General features: G+C 48.1%; 1 protein-coding gene across 2 annotated transcripts in view; it reads left to right on the plus strand.

Annotated features, from left to right (window-relative positions):
- Positions 1 to 26,559, plus strand: part of btbd9 (BTB (POZ) domain containing 9) — a 351,447-nt gene that overhangs the window by 276,583 nt on the left and 48,305 nt on the right. For both annotated transcript variants that reach the window (XM_072500328.1, XM_072500329.1), the window contains exons 7-8: positions 6,169 to 6,278; positions 17,195 to 17,384. In XM_072500328.1, the coding sequence (XP_072356429.1) occupies positions 6,169 to 6,278; positions 17,195 to 17,384 (300 nt within the window). The remainder of the gene's footprint in view (positions 1 to 6,168; positions 6,279 to 17,194; positions 17,385 to 26,559) is intronic.

The following is a 26,559-nucleotide window of genomic DNA, read 5'->3' on the forward strand; positions in this document are numbered from 1 at the left end:
CAATTGTTCACAATTTACATAGATGATTTGGAGTTGGGGACCAAGGGCAATGTGTCCAAGTTTGCAGACGACACTAAGATGAGTGGTAAAGCAGAAAGTGCAGAGGATACTGGAAGTATGCAGAGGGATTTGGATAGGCTAAGTGAATGGGTTAGGGTCTGGCAGATGGAATACAGTGTTGACAAATGTGAGATTATCCATTTTGGTCGGAATAACAGCAAAAGGGATGATTATTTAAATGATAAAATATTAAAACATGCTGCTGTGCAGAGAGACCTGGGTATGCTAGTGCATGAGTCGCAAAAAGTTGGTTTACAGGTGCAACAGATGATTAAGAAGGCGAATGGAATGTTGTCCTTCATTGCTAGAGGGATGGAGTTTAAGACGAGGGAGGTTATGCTGCAATTGTATAAGGTGTTAGTGAGGCCACACCTGGAGTATTGTGTTCAGTTTTGGTCTCCTTACTTGAGAAAGGACGTACTGGCACTGGAGGGTGTGCAGAGGAGATTCACTAGGTTAATCCCAGAGCTGAAGGGGTTGGATTACGAGGAGAGGTTGAGTAGACTGGGACTGTATTCGTTGGAATTTAGAAGGATGAGGGGGGATCTTGTAGAAACATATAAGATTATGAAGGGAATAGATAGGATAGATGCGGGCAGGTTGTTTCCACTGGCGGGTGAAAGCAGAACTAGGGGGTATAGCCTCAAAATAAGGGGAAGTAGATTTAGCACTGAGTTTAGGAGGAACTTCTTCACCCAAAGGGTTGTGAATCTATGGAATTCCTTGCTCAGCGAAGCAGTAGAGGCTCCTTCATTAAATGTTTTTAAGATAAAGATAGATAGTTTTTTGAAGAATAAAGGGATTAAGGGTTATGGTGTTCGGGCCGGAAAGTGGAGCTGAGTCCACAAAAGATCAGCCATGATCTCATTGAATGGTGGAGCAGGCTCGAGGGGCCAGATGGCCGACTCCTGCTCCTAGTTCTTATGTTCTTATTACACATCACCAAATCCAGAATTGCCTGTTCCCTCGTAGGGTCTGTCACAAGTTGCTCAAAAAAAACACTTCTTAGACATTCAGATAATCTGCCTGCCTGTTTTTGCCACCAAAGTGGATTAACCTCACATTTACCCACAATATATCGCATTCACCAAGTAGCGGCGCACTCAGCCAGCCTGTCCAAGAGCCCTGCAGCCTCTTTGCATCCTCCTCACAGCACAGGGTCCCAAGGGTCGATTCCCGGCTGGGGTCACTATCTGTGCGGAATCTGCACGTCCTCCCCGTGTGTGCGTGGGTTTCCCCTGGATGCTCCGGTTTCCTCCCACAGTCCAAAGACGTGCAGGTTAGGTGGATTGGCCACACTAAATTGCCCTTGGTGTCCAAAAAAGGTTAAGTGGGGTTACTGGGTTGCGGGGATAGGGTGGAAGTGAGGGGCCTAAGTGGGCCGGTGCAGACTCGATGGGCCGAATGGCCTCCTTCTGCACTGTGAATTCTATGATTCACACACTGCAACCCAGCTTAGTGTCGTCTGCAAATTTGGAGATATTGCTTCGTCCAAATCATTAATGTATCTTGTGAAGAGCTGGGGTCCCAGCATTTAACACGTCGGTACCCCACTAGTCACTGCCTGCCGCTCTGAAAGGGATCTGTTTATTCCCACTCTCTGCTTTCTGTCTGCCAACCAGTTCCCTATCCATGTCAATGCATTACTCCCAATACCATGAGCTTTCACTTTTTGCTCACTAATCTCTTATCAAAAGCCTTTTGAAGTCCAGATACACAACATCCACTAGTTCACCCTTGTCCACTCTACTGGTCACAGCCTCAAAAACATCCCAAAGATTTGTCGAGGATGATTTTCCTTTAGGGAATCCATGCTGACTTGGACCGATCCTGTCCCCACTTTCTAAATGCTCAGTTATTTCATCCTTAATCATTGATTCCAGCATTTCCCCCACCACCGATGTCAGGCTAACCGATCTATAATTCCCTGTTTTCTCTCTCTCCCTCCTTTTTTAAAAAGTAGAGTTACATTAGCTGCCCTCCAATCCATTGGAACTCCCAGAGTCTATAGAATGCTGGAAAATGATCACGAATGGGTCCATTATTTCTAAGGCCACTTCCTTGAGGCTGGAAGTCGTCTACATGGATTTCAGTAAGGCGTTTGACAAGGTTCCTCATGGCAGACTGGTACAAAAGGTAAAGTCGCGTGGGATTCGGGGTGAGCTGGCAAGATGGACAAAGAACTGGCTTGGCGACAGGAGACAGAGTAACAGTGGAAGGGAGATCTGTAACTAATGGTGTTCCACAGGGATCAGTGCCTGAACCGCTGTTGTCTGTAATATATATAAATGATCTGGAGGAAAATGTAGATGGTCTGTTTAGCAAGTTTGCAGATGACACTAAGATAGGTGGAGTTGCAGATAGTGAAGGGGACTGTCAGAGAATACAGCAGAATATAGATAGATTGGAGAGTTGGGCGGAGAAATGGCAGACGGAGTTCAATTCGGACAAATGTGAGGGGATGCATTTTGGAAAATCAAATTCAGATGTGAATTAGACAGCAAATGGCAGAACCCGTAGGAGCATTGTGTATTGTGTCCCGTTCTGGTCGCCTCATTATAGGAAGGATGTGGATGCTTTGGAGAGGGTACAGAGGAGATTTACCAGGATGCTGCCTGGACTGGAGGGCATGTCTTATGAAGAAAGGCTGAGGGAACGAGGGCTTTTCTCACTGGAGCGAAGAAGGCAGAGAGGTGACTTGATAGAGGTGTACAAGGGGATGAGAGGCATGGATAGAGTGGATAGCCAGAGACTTTTCCCCAGGGTGGAAATGGCTGTCACGAGGGGACATAATTTTAAGGTGATTGGAGGAAGGTATCGGGGAGATGTCAGAGGTTCTTTACACAGAGAGTGGTGGGTGTGTGGAATCACTGCCAGCGGAGGTGGTGGAGTCAGAGTCATTCGGGACATTTAAGCGACTCTTGGACAGACACATGGACAGCAGTAAATTGAAGGGGCTGGTTTAGCACAGGGCTAAATAGCTGGCTTTTAAAGCAGACCAAGGCAGGCCAGCAGCACGGTTCAATTCCCATACCAGCCTCCCCGAACAGGTGCTGGAATGTGGTGACTAGGGGCTTTTCACAGTAACTTCATTGAAGCCGACTTGTGACAATAAGCGATTTTCTTCTTTTTTTTCATTTCAAGGGGTGTAGGTTAGGTTGATCTTAGATTAGGATAAATGGTCGGCACAACATTGTGGGCCGAAGGGCCTGCACTGTGCTGTATTGTTCAATATTCTATTGACATACAGAGGGATCTGGGTGTCCAGAACCATAGTTCCATGAAAGTGGCAATGCAGGTGGGTAAGGTGGTTAAGAAGGCATACGGCATGCTTGCCTTCATCGGCCGTGGCATTGAGTACAGGAGTGGGCAGGTCATGTTGTACAGAACTTTAGTTAGCCCACATTTGGAATATTGCGTGCAGTTTTGGTCACCACACTGCTAGAATGGTGGGGATGCTTTGGAGAGCGTGCAAAGGAGGCTTACCAGGATGTTGCCTGGTCTGGAGGGTGTTAGGAGAGGTTGAATAGACTCTGATTGTTTTCGTTGGAAAGATGGAGGCTGAGGGGAGACCTGATTGAGGTCGACAAAATTGCATGTTCCCGCAAAAATGAAGGATAGAAGTGGCAGGATTCAGGAACCATGGATGACGAGGGAAATTATAAGCTTAGTCTAAAGGAAAAAGGAAGTATATTCTAAGCCTCGGCATCTAAAAACTGACAAGCCCTTGAGGAGTACAGTGAAAGTAGGAAGAAACTTAAACGTGGACTAAGAGGGCCCATGAAATGTCTTTAGCAAACACGGTCAAGGAGAATCCCAAGGATTTTATGCATATATTAGGAGCAATCGGGTAACAAGAGAAAGAGTGGGCCCACTCAAGCACAATGGAGAGAGGTTATGCCTGGAACCACAGGAAGTGGGTGAAATCCTTAAAGAGTACTTTGTATCGGTATTCACCAGCGAGAGGACGTGACGGATGTTGAGGTCAGGGATGGGTGTGTGAACAATCTTGAGAACGTCAATATATCAAAGGAGGAAGTGTTGAGTGTCCTAAATTGCATTAAGGTAGACAAGTCCCCGGGGCCGGATGGCATCTATCCCAGGTTACTGCGGGAGGCAAGGGGAGAAATAGCTGGGTCTTAACAGATATCCTCACATCCTCTTTGACCACAGGCGAGGTTCCAGAGGACTGGAGAATAGCCCAATGATGAACACTTGTTTAAGAAAGGAAGCTGGGACAATCCAACAAATTATAGGCCGGTGAGCCTGACATCAGTGGTGGGGAAGCTTTTGGAAAAGATACTGAGGGGCAGGATATATGGACATTTGGAGGAAACTGGATTAGTTAGTGACAGGCAGCTTGGTTTTGTACGGGGAACGTCAGGTCTCACCAACTTGACGTGACAATGAAAATTGATGAGGATGTAGTTTATATGGACTTTAGTAAGGCGTTTGACAAGGTCCCACGTGGCAGACTGGTACAAAAATTAAAGCCGCATGGGATTGGGGGTGAGCTGACCGGATGGACACACAACTGGCTCGGTTATAGAAGACAGAGAGTAACGGTGGAAGGGTGTTTTTTTGAATGGAGATCTGTAGCTAGTGGTGTTCCGCAGGGATCAGTTCTGGAACCTCTGTGCCAACACAGGTGGGCCAGGTGATCAAGAAGGCGTGTGGCACGCGTGCCTTCATCAGCCGGGGCATTGAGTACAGGAGTTGGGGAATTATGCTGCAGCTGTATAAAACCTTGGTTAGGCCGCATTTGGAGTGTTGCGGGCAGTTCTGGGCACCACATTACCAGAAGGACATGGATGCTTTGGAGAGAGCACAAAGAAGGTTCACCAGGATGTTGCCTGGTCTCGAGGGTGTTGGCTACGAGGAGAGGTTGGATGAACTAGGATTGTTTTCACTGGAAAGACGGAGGCTGAGGGGAGACCTGATGGAGGTCGACAGAATTCTGAGAGGCAGAGACAGGGGTGGATAGTCAGAGGCTTTTTCCCAGGGTGGAAGTGTCAATTACAAGGGGCACAGGTTCAAGGTGAGAGGGGGAAAGTTTCAGGGAGATGTGCGGGGTAAGTTTTTCACACAGAGAGCGGTGGGTGCCTGGAACGCGCTGCCAGAGGATGTGGGGGAAGCAGCACATTAGCAATGTTTAAGATGTGTTTTGATAGACACATGAACAGGCGGGGAATGGAGGGATACAGATCGAGTGGCAATCAGTAGTCGGTCTAAGTAAGGAATGTTGTTCAGCGCAGGCTTGGTGGCCAAAGGGACTGTTCCTGTGATCTAATGTTTTTCGTTGAACATTAGGTTGAACAATGGGCTGAATAAACTCGGTTTGTTCTCACTGGAACGAAGGAGGTTGAGGGGAGACCTGATAGAGGTATACAAAATTATGAGGGGCATAGACAGAGTGGATAGTCAGAGGCTTTTCCCCGGGGTAGAGGGGTCAATTACTAGGGGGCATAGGTTTAAGTTGCGAGGGGAATAGTTCAGGTTTTGACTGGTACCAGGCTGGTAAACTAAATGGAGACGGACAGTCATGGACCTGACCTATTAGGAGGGGTTAATAAATTTGAAGGTGGAGGAACGAAGGCGGCAATGTGACTGTCTCAATGTTTCCAAGATTCTCAGAGATGCAAATAAACTGAATTTGAGTATTGAGTGTAAAATAGTCTGGAACGCTGGGGTCAACCCAGGAAACATCGGGTTAAAGACCGTGAATTGATCCATTTCACACTGCAGGTGCTGGATGTGAGAGAGACGGAAGGGACTGTGCGGGCAGAGAATGGAAGGAGATGTAACACATAGTTTGAGAGTGTTCTCACAAGCTGTTGGAGAATTGGGAAATGTGATTCAGGCACTAACTCTGTGCATTCTCTCAATTCCTCGACTTAATGTTTGATTTGTTTCAAGCATCAATTTTCAATATAATGTTTCCATATTTACCGTTGTCAGTTACACTCTTTATTCTCCTGTTCAGAGATGCTGTTATTAATCCTACTGCCCCCTGTAAGTAGATGTGTCCTGGAGCAGTCTGAGTGTGGGGGTGAGGGTGCAATGATCAACTTCTCCACTTTTCCTGACACTGAATATAATTCTTTACAGATATATCCGAATTGTTGGAACACACAACAGCGTGAACAAGGTCTTCCACTTAGTCTCATTTGAGTGCATGTTTACCAACACGCCTTTCTCATTGCATTCTGGCTTGCTGGGTAAGAAATCATTTATTCCCTTTCTGCAGCCATGTCTGTGTTCAGTCTGTTTCCATGTCTGTGTTTAGTCTGTTTCCATGTCTGTGTTTAGTCTGTTCCATGTCTGTGTTCAGTCTGTTTCCATGTCTGTGTTTAGTCTGTTTCCATGTCTGTGTTTAGTCTGTTTCCATGTCTGTGTTCAGTCTGTTCCATGTCTGTGTTTAGTCTGTTCTATGTCTGTGTTTAGTCTGTTTCCATGTCTGTGTTTAGTCTGTTTCCATGTCTGTGTTTAGTCTGTTTCCATGTCTGTGTTTAATCTGTTTCCATGTCTGTGTTCAGTCTGTTCTATGTCTGTGTTCAGTCTGTTCCATGTCTGTGTTTAGTCTGTTTCCATGTCTGTGTTTAGTCTGTTTCCATGTCTGTGTTCAGTCTGTTCTATGTCTGTGTTCAGTCTGTTCCATGTCTGTGTTTAGTCTGTTTCCATGTCTGTGTTTAGTCTGTTTCCATGTCTGTGTTCAGTCTGTTTCCATGTCTGTGTTTAGTCTGTTTCCATGTCTGTGTTTAGTCTGTTTCCATGTCTGTGTTTAGTCTGTATCCATGTCTGTGTTTAGTCTGTTTCCATGTCTGTGTTTAGTCTGTTTCCATATCTGTGTTTAGTCTGTTTCCATGTCTGTTTAGTCTGTATCCATGTCTGTGTTTAGTCTGTTCCATGTCTGTGTTTAGTCTGTTCCATGTCTGTGTTTAGTCTGTTTCCATGTCTGTGTTCAGTCTGTTCCATGTCTGTGTTTAGTCTGTTTCCATGTCTGTGTTTAGTCTGTTTCCATGTCTGTGTTTAGTCTGTTCCATGTCTGTGTTTAGTCTGTTTCCATGTCTGTGTTTAGTCTGTTTCCATGTCTGTGTTCAGTCTACTTCCATGTCTGTGTTCAGTCTGTTCTATGTCTGTGTTCAGTCTGTTCCATGTCTGTGTTTAGTCTGTTTCCATGTCTGTGTTTAGTCTGTTTCCATGTCTGTGTTTAGTCTGTTTCCATGTCTGTGTTTAGTCTGTTTCCATGTCTGTGTTCAGTCTGTTCCATGTCTGTGTTTAGTCTGTTTCCATGTCTGTGTTCAGTCTGTTCCATGTCTGTGTTTATTCTGTTTCCATGTCTGTGTTTAGTCTGTTTCCATGTATGTGTTCAGTCTGTTCCATGTCTGTGTTTAGTCTGTTCTATGTCTGTGTTTAGTCTGTTTCCATGTCTGTGTTTAGTCTGTTTCCATGTCTGTGTTTAGTCTGTTTCCATGTCTGTGTTTAATCTGTTTCCATGTCTGTGTTCAGTCTGTTCTATGTCTGTGTTCAGTCTGTTCCATGTCTGTGTTTAGTCTGTTTCCATGTCTGTGTTTAGTCTGTTTCCATGTCTGTGTTCAGTCTGTTCTATGTCTGTGTTCAGTCTGTTCCATGTCTGTGTTTAGTCTGTTTCCATGTCTGTGTTTAGTCTGTTTCCATGTCTGTGTTCAGTCTGTTTCCATGTCTGTGTTTAGTCTGTTTCCATGTCTGTGTTTAGTCTGTTTCCATGTCTGTGTTTAGTCTGTATCCATGTCTGTCTTTAGTCTGTTTCCATGTCTGTGTTTAGTCTGTTTCCATGTCTGTGTTTAGTCTGTTTCCATGCCTGTTTAGTCTGTATCCATGTCTGTGTTTAGTCTGTTCCATGTCTGTGTTTAGTCTGTTTCCATGTCTGTGTTCAGTCTGTTCCATGTCTGTGTTTAGTCTGTTTCCATGTCTGTGTTTAGTCTGTTTCCATGTCTGTGTTTAGTCTGTTCCATGTCTGTGTTTAGTCTGTTTCCATGTCTGTGTTTAGTCTGTTTCCATGTCTGTGTTCAGTCTACTTCCATGTCTGTGTTCAGTCTGTTCTATGTCTGTGTTCAGTCTGTTCCATGTCTGTGTTTAGTCTGTTTCCATGTCTGTGTTTAGTCTGTTTCCATGTCTGTGTTTAGTCTGTTTCCATGTCTGTGTTTAGTCTGTTTCCATGTCTGTGTTCAGTCTGTTCCATGTCTGTGTTTAGTCTGTTTCCATGTCTGTGTTCAGTCTGTTCCATGTCTGTGTTTATTCTGTTTCCATGTCTGTGTTTAGTCTGTTTCCATGTATGTGTTCAGTCTGTTCCATGTCTGTGTTTAGTCTGTTTCCATGTCTGTGTTTAGTCTGTTTCCATGTCTGTGTTTAGTCTGTTCCATGTCTGTGTTTAGTCTGTTTCCATGTCTGTGTTCAGTCTGTTTCCATGTCTGTGTTTAGTCTGTTTCCATGTCTGTGTTTAGTCTGTTTCCATGTCTGTGTTCAGTCTGTTTCCATGTTTGTGTTTAGTCTGTTTCCATGTCTGTGTTTAGTCTGTTTCCATGTCTGTGTTCAGTCTGTTCCATGTCTGTGTTTAGTCTGTTTCCATGTCTGTGTTTAGTCTGTTTCCATGTCTGTGTTTCGTCTGTTTCCATGTCTGTGTTCAGTCTGTTTCCATGTCTGTGTTCAGTCTGTTTCCATGTCTGTGTTCAGTCTGTTCCATGTCTGTGTTCAGTCTGTTCCATGTCTGTGTTTAGTCTGTTTCCATGTCTGTGTTTAGTCTGTTTCCATGTCTGTGTTTAGTCTGTTTCCATGTCTGTGTTCAGTCTGTTTCCATGTCTGTGTTCAGTCTGTTCCATGTCTGTGTTTAGTCTGTTCTATGTCTGTGTTTAGTCTGTTTCCATGTCTGTGTTTAGTCTGTTTCCATGTCTGTGTTCAGTCTGTTTCCATGTCTGTGTTTAGTCTGTTCCATGTCTGTGTTTAGTCTGTTTCCATGTCTGTGTTCAGTCTGTTCCATGTCTGTGTTTAGTCTGTTTCCATGTCTGTGTTTAGTCTGTTTCCATGTCTGTGTTTAGTCTGTTTCCATGTCTGTGTTTAGTCTGTTTCCATGTCTGTGTTTAGTCTGTTTCCATGTCTGTGTTCAGTCTGTTTCCATGTCTGTGTTTAGTCTGTTTCCATGTCTGTGTTTAGTCTGTTTCCATGTCTGTGTTTAGTCTGTTTCCATGTCTGTGTTTAGTCTGTTTCCATGTCTGTGTTTAGTCTGTTTCCATGTCTGTGTTTAGTCTGTTTCCATGTCTGTGTTCAGTCTGTTTCCATGTCTGTGTTCAGTCTGTTTCCATGTCTGTGTTTAGTCTGTTTCCATGTCTGTGTTTAGTCTGTTTCCATGTCTGTGTTTAGTCTGTTTCCATGTCTGTGTTTAGTCTGTTTCCATGTCTGTGTTCAGTCTGTTTCCATGTCTGTGTTTAGTCTGTTTCCATGTCTGTGTTTAGTCTGTTTCCATGTCTGTGTTTAGTCTGTTTACATGTCTGTGTTTAGTCTGTTTCCATGTCTGTGTTTAGTCTGTTTCCATGTCTGTGTTCAGTCTGTTCCATGTCTGTGTTTAGTCTGTTTCCATGTCTGTGTTTAGTCTGTTTCCATGTCTGTGTTTAGTCTGTTTCCATGTCTGTGTTTAGTCTGTTTCCATGTCTGTGTTTAGTCTGTTTCCATGTCTGTGTTCAGTCTGTTTCCATGTCTGTGTTTAGTCTGTTTCCATGTCTGTGTTTAGTCTGTTTCCATGTCTGTGTTTAGTCTGTTTCCATGTCTGTGTTTAGTCTGTTTCCATGTCTGTGTTTAGTCTGTTTCCATGTCTGTGTTTAGTCTGTTTCCATGTCTGTGTTCAGTCTGTTTCCATGTCTGTGTTCAGTCTGTTCCATGTCTGTGTTTAGTCTGTTTCCATGTCTGTGTTTAGTCTGTTTCCATGTCTGTGTTTAGTCTGTTTCCATGTCTGTGTTTAGTCTGTTTCCATGTCTGTGTTTAGTCTGTTTCCATGTCTGTGTTCAGTCTGTTTCCATGTCTGTGTTTAGTCTGTTTCCATGTCTGTGTTTAGTCTGTTTCCATGTCTGTGTTTAGTCTGTTTACATGTCTGTGTTTAGTCTGTTTCCATGTCTGTGTTTAGTCTGTTTCCATGTCTGTGTTCAGTCTGTTTCCATGTCTGTGTTTAGTCTGTTTCCATGTCTGTGTTTAGTCTGTTTCCATGTCTGTGTTTAGTCTGTTCCATGTCTGTGTTTAGTCTGTTTCCATGTCTGTGTTTAGTCTGTTCCCATGTCTGTGTTTAGTCTGTTTCCATGTCTGTGTTTAGTCTGACAACGTCGACTGCACTGCCCTCATCTACCTTCTTGGTTACCCCTTCAAAAATCTCAATCAAACAAAGAACAACAAACAAAGAACAAAGAAATGTACAGCACAGGAACAGGCCCTTCGGCCCTCCAAGCCCGTGCCGAACATGCTGCCCGACTAAACTACAATCTTCTACACTTCCTGGGTCCGTATCCCTCTATTCTCATCCTATTCATGTATTTGTCAAGATGCCCCTTAAATGTCACTATCGTCCCTGCTTCCACTACCTCCTCCAGTAGCGAGTTCCAGGCACCCACTACCCTCTGCGTAAAAAACTTGCCTCGTACATCTACTCTAAACCTTGCCCCTCTCACCTTAAACCTATGCCCCCTAGTAATTGACCCCTCTACCCTGGGGAAAAGCCTCTGACTATCCACTCTGTCTATGCCCCTCAAAGTCGTGAGACATGACTTTCCCCTGACAAAACCATGCTGACTGTCCCTAATTAGCCCTTGCCTGTCTAAATGCTTGTAGATCCTGTCCCTCAGAATACCTTCTAACAACTTACCCACTACAGAAGTCAGGCTAACCGGTCTGTAGTTCCCAGACTTTTCCCTACAGCTCTTCTTAAACAAGGGCACAACATTTGCTACCCTCCAATCTTCAGGCACCTCTCCTGTGTCTGTCGATGATTTAAATATCTCAGCTAGGGGGCCGGCAATTTCCTCCCTAACCTCCCACAACGTCCTGGGATACATTTAGTGAACATTTAAAGTGGTAGTTTTTCATAATTAGAAATTCGGTTCTGAGGATTTATCTACCTTGATGCGCTTTAAGACTTCAAGCACCTCCTTCTCTATAATATGTACACTCCTCGAGACATCAGAGGTCCATCACTGAAAGGGGCAACACAGGAGGAGAAGGTAGTCAAGAAGGCATACGGCATACTTGCCTTCATTGGCCGGGGCATTGAGTATAAGAATTGGCAAGTCATGTTGCAGCTGTATAGAACCTTAGTTAGGCCACACTTGGAGTATAGTGTTCAATTCTGGTCGCCACACTACCAGAAGGATGTGGAGGCTTTAGAGAGGGTGCAGAAGAGATTTACCAGAATGTTGCCTGGTATGGAGGGCATAAGCTATGAGGAGCGATTGAATAAACTCGGTTTGTTCTCACTGGAACGAAGGAGGTTGAGGGGCGACCTGATAGAGGTCTACAAAATTATGAGGGGCATAGACAGAGTGGATAGAGGCTTTTCCCCAGGGTAGAGCGGTCAATTACTGGGGGGGGCATATGTTTAAGGTGAGAGGGGCAAGGTTTAGAGTAGATGTACGAGGCAAGTTTTTTACGCAGAGGGTAGTGGGTGCCTGGAACTCGTTACCGGAGGAGGTAGTGGAAGCAGGGACGATAGGATGGGAATAGAGGGATAAAGACCTCGGAAGTGTAGAAGGTTTTAGGTTAGCGTGGTCGGCACGGGCTTGGAGGGCCGAAGGGCCTGTTCCTGTGCTGTACATTTCTTTGTTCTTTGTTCTTTGCTTTCGGAACTGACGTTAAATCAATTTAACAGAACGGACTGGGGCAGCTTCCTCCATAAGAGAGGAGGATTGACTTGATAGAAACTTATCAAATTGTGGTCGGGGAGACATTACGAGATGTTTCCACTTGTGGGGGGAGTCCAGTTCGAGGGGTCATAAATCTAAGATAGTTGTGAATAAGAGAACACCTCTGATTGAAATGACACTCATTTCAATCTCTATAGCTTTAGTTATCCAGGGAACTCGGGCTACGGAAGCCTTTGCTTTCGCTCGCATGCAAAATGGACGTGCTCTGTACACAAGTCCAGAGCTCTTATTCATCAGCGGCTTTACTGCCTAACTAACTTTCAGTTGTAATACACCCGCAGCTCAATTCAGTTCGTCCTCCACCCCCAGTTAAGCATTATTCCTTATCCTTTTTCATAGTTATGGATTGGATTTGTTTATTGTCACGTGTAGCGAGTTACAGTGAAAAGTATTTTTCTGCGAGCAGCTCAAACAGATCTTTTAGGACATGAAAATAAAATAAAATATAAAGAAAATACTAAAAGAATAATCGGGCAACACAAGGTCCACAATGTAACTACATAACTCCGGTATCGGATGAAGCATACAGGGTGTAGTGTTAATGAGGTCAGTCCATAAGAGGGTCATTTAGGACTCTGGTGACAGTGGGGAAGAAGCTGTTTTTGAGTCTGTTCGTGTGTGTTCTCAGACTTCTGTATCTCCTGCCCGATGGAAGAAGTTGGAAGAGTGAGTAAGCCGGGTGGGAGGGATCTTTGATTATGCTGCCCGCTTTCCCCAGGCAGCGGGAGGTGTAGATAAGGGCTGCACAGTGGTTCACGCTGCTGCCTCACAGCTCCAGGGTCCCGGGTTCAATTCCGGTCTCGGGTCACTGTCTGTGCGGAGTTTGCACTTTCCCCCCGTGTCTGCGTGGGTTTCCTCCAGGTGCTCCGGTTTCCTCCCACAGTCCAAAGATGTGCGGGTGGATTGGCCGCGATACATTGTCCCCGAGTGTCCAATGGTTAGGTGGGGTTAAGGGTTTGTGGTGGCTCTTTCACAGGGGCTGGTGCAAACTCAAGACGCCCCCTTCTGCACTGTCAGGATTGTATGAATCAATGAGTACTGTATACTCTCAGTCTCTGCTGTGACCTTCAGTGATCCACTGTATACTCTCAGTCTCTGCTGTGACCTTCAGTGATCCACTGTATACTCTCAGTCTCTGCTGTGACCTTCAGTGATCCACTGTATACTCTCAGTCTCTGCTGTGACCTTCAGTGATCCACTGTATACTCTCAGTCTCTGCTGTGACCTTCAGTGATCCATTGTATACTCTCAGTCTCTGCTGTGACCTTCAGTGATCCACTGTATACTCTCAGTCTCTGCTGTGACCTTCAGTGATCCATACACAGGTACATCTGGGTCCTGCTCCTCACGCCCCCTTTTAGAATTTTACCTTTATTTTAGATTGTCTCCATGTTCTCCTCCCAAAATGCATCACCTGACACTGCTCCCCATCTGTCACCTACCTGCCCACTCCTCCACCTTGTCTCGGTCCGATTGAAGTTCAACATTGTCCCCTTCACAGTTTACAATAATTTGACCTTTTATGTCATCTGCAAACTTTGAAATTGTCCCCTGCACACCAATGGAGATCATTAATATATACCAGGAAAAGCAAGGGACCCAATACCGACCCCTGGGGAACATCCATTACAAACCTTCCTCCAGCCTGAAAAATATCCATTGACCATTCCTCTCTGCTTCCTATTATTCAGCCAGTTTTGTATCCATGTTGCTACCGTCCCGTCAAAGATATTGGAGGGAATCTGTGTATGGAACCAGAGGAAATGGGAGAGATACTAAATGAATATTTTGCCTCAGTATTCACCAAAGAGAAGGACTTGTTGGATGAGGAGTATTGGGTAGAGTGTGTAGATATTCTGAGTCATATTGATATTAATAAAGAGGAGGTGTTGGGCATCTTAAAAAGCATTAAAGTAGATAAGTCCCCAGGGCCTGATGGAATCTACCCCAGAATACTGAGGGAGGCAAGGGAGGAAATTGCTGAGGCCTTGACAGTAATCCTTGTATCCTCATTGGCTACAGGTGAAGTTCTAGAGGACTGGAGAGGAGCCAATGTTGTTCCATTGTTTAAGAAGGGCAGCAGGGATAATCCAGGAAATTATAGGCCGGTGAGCCTTACGTCAGTGGTAGGGAAATTACTGGAAAAGATTCTTAGAGATAGGATTGACTCACCTTTGGAAACAAATGGACTTATTCGTGAGGGACAGCATGGTTTTGTGAAGGGGAGGTCGTGCCTCACTAATTTGATCGAGTTCTTCGAGGGAGTGACGAAGATGATCGTGTCATGGGAGTATCCCTTTAAGAAATGTTTTGTCTTAGCACATGGCTTCAGTGATGTCATTGTGTCGGTGGAGTTGGGCCGTGGCTCTGAGTTTTACTTTCGTTTTGAGCTGTGGTGAGGCTCCGAGTTTTTCTACTTTGGGTTTCACATTTGGAAGCTAGATTCAGACAGAGAAGTCTTGTTTTCTCTCTCTCTCTCTCTCTGCGTGTTGAAAGCTGTCTCCAGGTCACTTGATAATTTAAAAGTGATAACTGCTTTCTGAAAACCTGCAGTTTTGAAAAGAAACCAAGAGCATCGATACCAGGTTTTGAGTGTCGTCGGCTGGGCCACACCTTTGAAAGGAGGTACTGGTTTCTGGGATGTTGTTATTAAATTGGAACAGCTTAGGGGAATTCATTAAGGGTTATATATAGAGTACTGTAGCTGTGTGGGGTATTTATGTTTGTAGTTGATAAAGATGCTAACTGTGTGTGTTTATAAAATGTTAGCTAACTTTGTAGAATAAACTTTGTGTTTGATTAAAAGTGCTTAAGGCCTCTGTTGACTAACCCCTGAAAGGTAGGCCCTTGTGCTCCTGTAACCAAAATCTATAAACAGTTGTAGGTCAGGTGAAACCCATGATATACTTTGGAGTTTTCTAAACCCAGGCCCACAACACTTGCTTCACTACCTGGTTCACTTGTCCTCCTCTATCTCTCATGAAGCAGGTATATCCTTCAGTGTTCAGCTGCCAATCCTGCCCTTCCTTTAACCACGTTTCTGTGATCGTCACAACATCATAATTCCAACTACTGATAAGTGCTCTTCAGTTCACCTGCCTAACCCTGGCATTGAAACAAATGCACTTCCAGAAATCTGAAACCCTCCTTCCTACACCACCAGTTTAGCCACACGACCCTCGTATTTCTAGCCTCACTGGCACGTGGCACAGGGAGTAATCCTGAGATTACCACCCTAGAGGTCCTGCTTTTTAGCTTACTGCCTAACTCCCTGAACTCCTGCTGCAGGACCTCATGCCCCTTCCTGCCTATGTCGTTAGTACCAATATGTACAACGACCTCTGCCTGTTTGCTTTCCCCCTTCAGGGTGCCCGCTACCCATTCGGAGACATCCTGGACCCTGGCACCAGGGAGGCAACATACCATCCTGGAGTCTCTTTCACATCCACAGAAGCGCCTATCTGTGCCCCTGACTATAGAGTCCCCTATTACTATTACTCTTCTGCGCTTTGACCCTCCCTTCTGAACATCAGAGCCAGCTGTGGTGCCACTGCTCTGGCTGCTGCTGTTTTCCCCTGATAGGCTATTCCCCCCGACAGTATCCAAAGGGGTATACCTGTTCGAGAGGGGGACAACCACAGGGGATTCCTGCACTGACTGCCTGCCCTTTCTGGTGGTCACCCATTTCTCTGCCTGCACCTTGGTTGTGACCACATTTATATAACTTCTATCTCTGACGCTTTCCGCCACCTGCATGCTCCTAAGTGCATCCAATTGCTGCTCCAACCGAACCATGCGGTCTGTGAGGAGCTGCCATTGGTTACACTTGCTGCAGATGAAGCCATCCGGGACGCTGGAAGCCTCCCGGACCTGCCACATCTCACAGTCAGAGCACAGCACCCCGCAGAGTGACATTTAAGCACACGTTAATGAACAATACTACTTAAATTCTTATTAGATCAAGTTACAATTAACTATATTCTCCCTGACACGAGATTTTTGCTGTAAAATTAAATACTAAATACTAATCCCTGCCCTCAGGTTTAGTTACTCCTCTCCCTAGTTAAGTAATTAGTTTTAATACGTTTTTTCAATGTTTTTTTTCAAATTTAACCCCCACAATTTGAAAAGACAGAGACAGAGAGAGAGACAGAGAGAGAGACAGAGAGAGAGACAGAGAGAGAGACAGAGAGAGAGACAGAGAGAGAGGCAGAGAGAGAGGCAGAGAGAGAGGCAGAGAGAGAGGCAGAGAGAGAGGCAGAGAGAGAGGCAGAGAGAGAGGCAGAGAGAGAGGCAGAGAGAGAGGCAGAGAGAGAGGCAGAGAGAGAGGCAGAGAGAGAGGCAGAGAGAGAGGCAGAGAGAGAGGCAGAGAGAGAGGCAGAGAGAGAGGCAGAGAGAGAGAGGCAGAGAGAGAGAGGCAGAGAGAGAGAGGCAGAGAGAGAGAGGCAGAGAGAGAGAGGCAGAGAGAGAGAGGCAGAGAGAGAGAGGCAGAGAGAGAGAGACAGAGAGAGAGAGGCAGAGAGAGAGAGGCAGAGAGAGAGAGGCAGAGAGAGAGAGGCAGAGAGAGAGAGGCAGAGAGAGAGAGGCAGAGAGAGAGAGGCAGAGAGAGAGAGGCAGAGAGAGAGAGGCAGAGAGAGAGAGGCAGAGAGAGAGAGGCAGAGAGAGAGAGGCAGAGAGAGAGAGGCAGAGAGAGAGAGGCAGAGAGAGAGAGGCAGAGAGAGAGAGGCAGAGAGAGAGAGGCAGAGAGAGACAGAGACAGAGAGAGAGACAGAGAGAGAGACAGAGACAGAGAGAGAGAGACAGAGAGAGAGAGACAGAGAGAGAGAGACAGAGAGAGAGAGACAGAGAGAGAGAGACAGAGAGAGAGAGACAGAGAGAGAGAGACAGAGAGAGAGAGACAGAGAGAGAGACAGAGAGAGAGACAGAGAGAGAGACAGAGAGAGAGACAGAGAGAGAGACAGAGACAGAGACAGAGACAGAGACAGAGACAGACGCAGGCACAGATGTGAAGGCGCACCGAGCAAGAACCAGTTCCGACAGGGGGAAAGATTAACAAATACGGAGGGGCATCCGTGTCCCCTTCCGCACCGAACTCCCTCAACATTTCTCACTCGCCCAGCGTCAAAGTGTTGCAGTTTTCTTCCTGATGTTTGTCAGCTGAAATGGGCCGTAAAATATTGACCACAAATGATGCTTAGTTCCCACAGAAAACGTGGCCACAGTGGGTGCCAGTGCCACGGTGACGGAAGGAGTGAGCCGCAGTCGGAATGCGCTACTCAATGGAGACACAAAGAACTACGACTGGGATTCCGGTTACACCTGCCACCAGCTGGGAAGTGGAGCGATAGTGGTGCAACTGGCCCAGCCCTTCATGATCGGCTCCATCAGGTAACGGCTTTCCGCATTTAACACCAGCGCCTGCATGATCCCGATTCTCTCCCATTCCTTCCCGGGATGGCGCATCCTCAACCAGGCCGTCTCTGCAGTCCGTGCGGCGTAGGGACATCCACAGTGCTGTTAGGGAAGGGCTTTCAGGAGTTTAACCCATAGGACCAATTGGAAGAGAAGGAGGCCATTCTGCCCCGCGAGCCTGACCCGCCCATTTTCCTGCCCTTTCCCCGTAACCTTTGATTCCCTGACTGATCAAGAATCTATCTCTCTCCAGGCGGCACAGCAGTGGTTAGCACTGCTGCCTCACGGCGCTGAGGTCCCGGGTTCGATCCCGGCTCTGGGTCACTGACCGTGTGGAGTTTGCACATTCTCCCCGTGTCTGCGTGGGTCTCACCCCCACAACCCCCAGGTGTAGAGTAGGTGGATTGGCCACGCTAAATTGCCCCTTAATTGGAAAAAATGAATTGGGTACTCTAAATTTCTTGTAAAAAAAGAATCTATCTCTCCCAGTCTCAAATATAGGAGAGCGAACACAGGACATCCTGAAGGGGGAGGGTGAACAGCCAGAGGTCGTAGTTCACATAGGTACTAACGACATAGGCAGGAAGGGGCATGAGGTCCTGCAGCAGGAGTTCAGGGAGCTAGGCAGAAAGTTAAAAAGCAGGACCTCTAGGGTTGTAATCTCAGGATTACTCCCTGTGTCACGTGCCAGTGAGGCTAGAAATAGGAAGATAGAGCAGCTAAACACGTGGCTAAACTGGTGGTGTAGGAGGGAGGGTTTGAGATTTTTGGACCATTGGGATCTCATCCGGGGCAGGTGGGACTTGGAGAAGAAAGACAGGTTGCATCTAAACTGGAGGGGCACCGAAATCCTGGCTGGGAGGTTTGCTAGAGTCACTCGGGAGGATTTAAACTAGTTTGGCAGGGGGATGGGAACCAGAGCGTTAGCTTAGGAGGTGTAATAACTGAAGGGGAAATAGAGAACAAAAATAAGAGAACAGCATCACGCTGTCTGCTCAAACACAGCAGTCTGAAGTGTATTTGTTTCAGCGGCAGAAGAATAGCGAGTAAGGCAGATGAACTTGGAGCACTTATCAGTACTTGGAATTACGATGTTGTGGCTGTCACAGAAACATGATTCAAGGAAGGGCAGGATTGGCAGCTGAACGTTGGAGGGTATAGATGCTTCAGGAGAGAGAGAGGGTGATGTAAAAGGGGTGGGGGAGGAGCATTACTGGTCAAGGAGAATATTATAGCCGTACTGCGGGAGGGCACCTCGGAGGGCTCACACAATGAGGCAATCTGGGTAGAGCTCAGGAACAGGAAAGGGGGCAATCACAATGTTGGGGGTTTACTACAGGCCCCCCAACTGCCAGTGAGACATAGAGGAGCAGAGAGGTAGAGACACTTTGGTGAGTAACAGGGTTGTTGTGGTCGGGGATTTCATTTCCCCTACATTGACTGGAATCACTCAGTGCTCGCGGCTTGGGTGGGGCAGAGTTTGTAAGGTGTATCCAGGAAGCCTTCTTGATGCAATATGCAGATAGTCCAACTAGGGAAGGGGCGGTACTGGACCTGGTATTGGAGAATGTGCCCGGACAGGTGGCTGAGGTTTCAGTAGGGGAACATCTTGGGAGTCTTTCAAGCGACAGTTGATTGGGATTCAGGAACGTCACGTTCCTGAGAGAACGAAGGATAAGTGTGGGAAGTTTAGCGAGCCTTGGATAACGAGGGATATTGCGAACCTCGTCAATCAGAAAAAGGAGGCTTTTGTACGGTCTAGAAAGGTGGGGACAGTCAAAATCCTTGAGTATAAAGTAAGTATCAGAGAATAGAATCAGGGAATTGATGGTGCAGGAGGCCATTCGGCCCATCGGCTCTGCACCGGCCCTTGGAAAGAGCACCCTACCTATGCCCGTATCTCCACCTAATCTCCGTAACCCCATCTCAACCCCATTTAACCTGCACATCTTTGGACTGTGGGAGGAAACCGGAGCACCCGGAGGAAACCCACGCACACACGGGGAGGATGTGCAGACTCCACACAGACAGTGACCCGGCCGGGAATCGAACCTGGGACCCTGGAGCTGTGAAGCAACTGTGCTGCCCCCAAGTAGGAAGGTACTTGAGCGGGAAATTAGGAGGGTCCATGAAAAGTCCTTGGTAAGCAGGATAAAGGTAAATCCCAAAGCTTTTTATTCATGTGTAAAATGCGAGAGGGAGGCCAGGGAAAGGATTGGATCAGTGGGGGGAGTCTGTGTGTTGTGTAAAATGCGAGAGGGAGGCCAGGGAAAGGATTGGAACAGTGGGGGGAATCTGTGTGTTGTGTAAAATGCGAGAGTGGGAGGCCAGGGAAAGGATTGGAACAGTGGGGGGAATCTACGTGTTGTGTAAAATGCGAGGGGGGGACAGGGAAAGGATTGGAAAAGTGGGGGGAATCTGTGTGTTGTGTAAAATGCGAGAGGGAGGCCAGGGAAAGGATTGGAACAGTGGGGGGAATCTGTGTGTTGTGTAAAATGCGAGAGGGAGGCCAGGGAAAGGATTGGAACAGTGGGGGGAATCTACGTGTTGTGTCAAATGCGAGAGGGAGGCCAGGGAAAGGATTGGAACAGTGGGGGGAATCTACGTGTTGTGTAAAATGCGAGGGTGGGGGCCAGGGAAAGGATTGGAACAGTGGGGGGAATCTGTGTGTTGTGTAAAATGCGAGGGGGGGGACAGGGAAAGGATTGGAACAGTGGGGGGAATCTGTGTGTTGTGTAAAATGCGAGGGGGGGACAGGGAAAGGATTGGAAAAGTGGGGGGAATCTACGTGTTGTGTCAAATGCGAGAGGGAGGCCAGGGAAAGGATTGGAACAGTGGGGGGAATCTGTGTGTTGTGTAAAATGCGAGGGTGGGGGCCAGGGAAAGGATTGGAACAGTGGGGGGAATCTGTGTGTTGTGTAAAATGCGAGGGGGGGGGTCAGGGAAAGGATTGGAACAGTGGGGGGAATCTGTGTGTTGTGTAAAATGCGAGGGGGGGACAGGGAAAGGATTGGAACAGTGGGGGGAATCTACGTGTTGTGTCAAATGCGAGAGGGAGGCCAGGGAAAGGATTGGAACAGTGGGGGGAATCTGTGTGTTGTGTAAAATGCGAGGGTGGGGGCCAGGGAAAGGATTGGAACAGTGGGGGGAATCTGTGTGTTGTGTAAAATGCGAGAGGGGGGACAGGGAAAGGATTGGAACAGTGGGGGGAATCTGTGTGTTGTGTAAAATGCGAGGGGGGGTCAGGGAAAGGATTGGAACAGTGGGGGGAATCTGTGTGTTGTGTAAAATGCGAGGGGGGGGTCAGGGAAAGGATTGGAACAGTGGGGGGAATCTGTGTGTTGTGTAAAATGCGAGGGGGGGACAGGGAAAGGATTGGAACAGTGGGGGGAATCTACGTGTTGTGTAAAATGTGAGGGGGGGTCAGGGAAAGGATTGGAACAGTGGGGGGAATCTGTGTGTTGTGTAAAATGCGAGGGGGGGTCAGGGAAAGGATTGGAACAGTGGGGGGAATCTACGTGTTGTGTAAAATGCGAGGGGGGGGCAGGGAAAGGATTGGAACAGTGGGGGGAATCTGTGTGTTGTGTAAAATGCGAGGGGGGGACAGGGCAAGGATTGGAACAGTGGGGGGAATCTACGTGTTGTGTAAAATGCGAGGGGGGGACAGGGAAAGGATTGGAACAGTGGGGGGAATCTGTGTGTTGTGTAAAATGCGAGGGGGGGACAGGGAAAGGATTGGAACAGTGGGGGGAATCTGTGTGTTGTGTAAAATGCGAGAGGGAGGCCAGGGAAAGGATTGGAACAGTGGGGGGAATCTACGTGTTGTGTAAAATGCGAGGGTGGGGGCCAGGGAAAGGATTGGAACAGTGGGGGGAATCTGTGTGTTGTGTAAAATGCGAGGGGGGGGACAGGGAAAGGATTGGAACAGTGGGGGGAATCTGTGTGTTGTGTAAAATGCGAGGGGGGGACAGGGAAAGGATTGGAAAAGTGGGGGGAATCTACGTGTTGTGTCAAATGCGAGAGGGAGGCCAGGGAAAGGATTGGAACAGTGGGGGGAATCTGTGTGTTGTGTAAAATGCGAGGGTGGGGGCCAGGGAAAGGATTGGAACAGTGGGGGGAATCTGTGTGTTGTGTAAAATGCGAGGGGGGGGTCAGGGAAAGGATTGGAACAGTGGGGGGAATCTGTGTGTTGTGTAAAATGCGAGGGGGGGACAGGGAAAGGATTGGAACAGTGGGGGGAATCTACGTGTTGTGTAAAATGCGAGGGGGGGACAGGGAAAGGATTGGAACAGTGGGGGGAATCTGTGTGTTGTGTAAAATGCGAGGGGGGGACAGGGAAAGGATTGGAACAGTGGGGGGAATCTACGTGTTGTGTAAAATGCGAGGGGGGGGCAGGGAAAGGATTGGAACAGTGGGGGGAATCTGTGTGTTGTGTAAAATGCGAGGGGGGGTCAGGGAAAGGATTAGAACAGTGGGGGGAATCTGTGTGTTGTGTAAAATGCGAGGGGGGGGTCAGGGAAAGGATTGGAACAGTGGGGGGAATCTGTGTGTTGTGTAAAATGCGAGGGGGGGTCAGGGAAAGGATTGGAACAGTGGGGGGAATCTGTGTGTTGTGTAAAATGCGAGAGGGAGGCCAGGGAAAGGATTGGAACAGTGGGGGTATCTACGTGTTGTGTAAAATGCGAGGGGGGGGTCAGGGAAAGGATTGGAAGTGGGGGGAATCTGTGTGTTGTGTAAAATGCGAGGGGGGGGGTCAGGGAAAGGATTGGAACAGTGGGGGGAATCTGTGTGTTGTGTAAAATGCGAGAGGGAGGCCAGGGAAAGGATTGGAACAGTGGGGGGAATCTGTGTGTTGTGTAAAATGCGAGGGGGGGTCAGGGAAAGGATTGGAACAGTGGGGGGAATCTGTGTGTTGTGTAAAATGCGAGGGGGGGGGTCAGGGAAAGGATTGGAACAGTGGGGGGAATCTGTGTGTTGTGTAAAATGCGAGAGGGAGGCCAGGGAAAGGATTGGAACAGTGGGGGGAATCTGTGTGTTGTGTAAAATGCGAGGGGGGGTCAGGGAAAGGATTGGAACAGTGGGGGGAATCTGTGTGTTGTGTAAAATGCGAGGGGGGGTCAGGGAAAGGATTGGAACAGTGGGGGGAATCTGTGTGTTGTGTAAAATGCGAGGGGGGGTCAGGGAAAGGATTGGAACAGTGGGGGGAATCTGTGTGTTGTGTAAAATGCGAGAGGGAGGCCAGGGAAAGGATTGGAACAGTGGGGGGAATCTGTGTGTTGTGTAAAATGCGAGGGTGGGGGCCAGGGAAAGGATTGGAACAGTGGGGGGAATCTGTGTGTTGTGTAAAATGCGAGAGGGAGGCCAGGGAAAGGATTGGAACAGTGGGGGGAATCTGTGTGTTGTGTAAAATGCGAGAGGGAGGTCAGGGAAAGGATTGGAACAGTGGGGGGAATCTGTGTGTTGTGTAAAATGCGAGGGGGGGTCAGGGAAAGGATTGGAACAGTGGGGGGAATCTGTGTGTTGTGTAAAATGCGAGAGGGAGGCCAGGGAAAGGATTGGAACAGTGGGGGGAATCTGTGTGTTGTGTAAAATGCGAGAGGGAGGTCAGGGAAAGGATTGGAACAGTGGGGGGAATCTGTGTGTTGTGTAAAATGCGAGAGGGAGGCCAGGGAAAGGATTGGAACAGTGGGGGGAATCTGTGTGTTGTGTAAAATGCGAGGGGGGGTCAGGGAAAGGATTGGAACAGTGGGGGGAATCTGTGTGTTGTGTAAAATGCGAGAGGGAGGCCAGGGAAAGGATTGGAAGTGGGGGGAATCTGTGTGTTGTGTAAAATGCGAGGGGGGGGTCAGGGAAAGGATTGGAACAGTGGGGGGAATCTGTGTGTTGTGTAAAATGCGAGGGGGGGTCAGGGAAAGGATTAGAACAGTGGGGGGAATCTGTGTGTTGTGTAAAATGCGAGGGGGGGGTCAGGGAAAGGATTGGAACAGTGGGGGGAATCTGTGTGTTGTGTAAAATGCGAGGGGGGGTCAGGGAAAGGATTGGAACAGTGGGGGGAATCTGTGTGTTGTGTAAAATGCGAGAGGGAGGCCAGGGAAAGGATTGGAACAGTGGGGGGAATCTACGTGTTGTGTAAAATGCGAGGGGGGGTCAGGGAAAGGATTGGAAGTGGGGGGAATCTGTGTGTTGTGTAAAATGCGAGGGGGGGGGGTCAGGGAAAGGATTGGAACAGTGGGGGGAATCTGTGTGTTGTGTAAAATGCGAGAGGGAGGCCAGGGAAAGGATTGGAACAGTGGGGGGAATCTGTGTGTTGTGTAAAATGCGAGGGGGGGTCAGGGAAAGGATTGGAACAGTGGGGGGAATCTGTGTGTTGTGTAAAATGCGAGGGGGGGGTCAGGGAAAGGATTGGAACAGTGGGGGGAATCTGTGTGTTGTGTAAAATGCGAGAGGGAGGCCAGGGAAAGGATTGGAACAGTGGGGGGAATCTGTGTGTTGTGTAAAATGCGAGGGGGGGTCAGGGAAAGGATTGGAACAGTGGGGGGAATCTGTGTGTTGTGTAAAATGCGAGGGGGGGTCAGGGAAAGGATTGGAACAGTGGGGGGAATCTGTGTGTTGTGTAAAATGCGAGAGGGAGGCCAGGGAAAGGATTGGAACAGTGGGGGGAATCTGTGTGTTGTGTAAAATGCGAGAGGGAGGTCAGGGAAAGGATTGGAACAGTGGGGGGAATCTGTGTGTTGTGTAAAATGCGAGAGGGAGGCCAGGGAAAGGATTGGAACAGTGGGGGGAATCTGTGTGTTGTGTAAAATGCGAGAGGGAGGTCAGGGAAAGGATTGGAACAGTGGGGGGAATCTACGTGTTGTGTAAAATGCGAGGGGGGGGACAGGGAAAGGATTGGAACAGTGGGGGGAATCTGTGTGTTGTGTAAAATGCGAGAGGGAGGCCAGGGAAAGGATTGGAACAGTGGGGGGAATCTGTGTGTTGTGTAAAATGCGAGGGGGGGTCAGGGAAAGGATTGGAACAGTGGGGGGAATCTGTGTGTTGTGTAAAATGCGAGAGGGAGGCCAGGGAAAGGATTGGAACAGTGGGGGGAATCTACGTGTTGTGTAAAATGCGAGGGGGGGGCAGGGAAAGGATTGGAACAGTGGGGGGAATCTGTGTGTTGTGTAAAATGCGAGGGGGGGTCAGGGAAAGGATTAGAACAGTGGGGGGAATCTGTGTGTTGTGTAAAATGCGAGGGGGGGGTCAGGGAAAGGATTGGAACAGTGGGGGGAATCTGTGTGTTGTGTAAAATGCGAGGGGGGGTCAGGGAAAGGATTGGAACAGTGGGGGGAATCTGTGTGTTGTGTAAAATGCGAGAGGGAGGCCAGGGAAAGGATTGGAACAGTGGGGGTATCTACGTGTTGTGTAAAATGCGAGGGGGGGTCAGGGAAAGGATTGGAAGTGGGGGGAATCTGTGTGTTGTGTAAAATGCGAGGGGGGGGGGTCAGGGAAAGGATTGGAACAGTGGGGGGAATCTGTGTGTTGTGTAAAATGCGAGAGGGAGGCCAGGGAAAGGATTGGAACAGTGGGGGGAATCTGTGTGTTGTGTAAAATGCGAGGGGGGGTCAGGGAAAGGATTGGAACAGTGGGGGGAATCTGTGTGTTGTGTAAAATGCGAGGGGGGGGTCAGGGAAAGGATTGGAACAGTGGGGGGAATCTGTGTGTTGTGTAAAATGCGAGAGGGAGGCCAGGGAAAGGATTGGAACAGTGGGGGGAATCTGTGTGTTGTGTAAAATGCGAGGGGGGGTCAGGGAAAGGATTGGAACAGTGGGGGGAATCTGTGTGTTGTGTAAAATGCGAGGGGGGGTCAGGGAAAGGATTGGAACAGTGGGGGGAATCTGTGTGTTGTGTAAAATGCGAGGGGGGGTCAGGGAAAGGATTGGAACAGTGGGGGGAATCTGTGTGTTGTGTAAAATGCGAGAGGGAGGCCAGGGAAAGGATTGGAACAGTGGGGGGAATCTGTGTGTTGTGTAAAATGCGAGGGTGGGGGCCAGGGAAAGGATTGGAACAGTGGGGGGAATCTGTGTGTTGTGTAAAATGCGAGAGGGAGGCCAGGGAAAGGATTGGAACAGTGGGGGGAATCTGTGTGTTGTGTAAAATGCGAGAGGGAGGTCAGGGAAAGGATTGGAACAGTGGGGGGAATCTGTGTGTTGTGTAAAATGCGAGGGGGGGTCAGGGAAAGGATTGGAACAGTGGGGGGAATCTGTGTGTTGTGTAAAATGCGAGAGGGAGGCCAGGGAAAGGATTGGAACAGTGGGGGGAATCTGTGTGTTGTGTAAAATGCGAGAGGGAGGTCAGGGAAAGGATTGGAACAGTGGGGGGAATCTGTGTGTTGTGTAAAATGCGAGAGGGAGGCCAGGGAAAGGATTGGAACAGTGGGGGGAATCTGTGTGTTGTGTAAAATGCGAGGGGGGGTCAGGGAAAGGATTGGAACAGTGGGGGGAATCTGTGTGTTGTGTAAAATGCGAGAGGGAGGCCAGGGAAAGGATTGGAAGTGGGGGGAATCTGTGTGTTGTGTAAAATGCGAGGGGGGGGTCAGGGAAAGGATTGGAACAGTGGGGGGAATCTGTGTGTTGTGTAAAATGCGAGGGGGGGTCAGGGAAAGGATTAGAACAGTGGGGGGAATCTGTGTGTTGTGTAAAATGCGAGGGGGGGGTCAGGGAAAGGATTGGAACAGTGGGGGGAATCTGTGTGTTGTGTAAAATGCGAGGGGGGGTCAGGGAAAGGATTGGAACAGTGGGGGGAATCTGTGTGTTGTGTAAAATGCGAGAGGGAGGCCAGGGAAAGGATTGGAACAGTGGGGGGAATCTACGTGTTGTGTAAAATGCGAGGGGGGGTCAGGGAAAGGATTGGAAGTGGGGGGAATCTGTGTGTTGTGTAAAATGCGAGGGGGGGGGGGTCAGGGAAAGGATTGGAACAGTGGGGGGAATCTGTGTGTTGTGTAAAATGCGAGAGGGAGGCCAGGGAAAGGATTGGAACAGTGGGGGGAATCTGTGTGTTGTGTAAAATGCGAGGGGGGGTCAGGGAAAGGATTGGAACAGTGGGGGGAATCTGTGTGTTGTGTAAAATGCGAGGGGGGGGTCAGGGAAAGGATTGGAACAGTGGGGGGAATCTG

This window comes from Scyliorhinus torazame, chromosome 4, assembly GCF_047496885.1.
Source record: "Scyliorhinus torazame isolate Kashiwa2021f chromosome 4, sScyTor2.1, whole genome shotgun sequence".
NCBI lineage: Eukaryota > Metazoa > Chordata > Chondrichthyes > Carcharhiniformes > Scyliorhinidae > Scyliorhinus > Scyliorhinus torazame.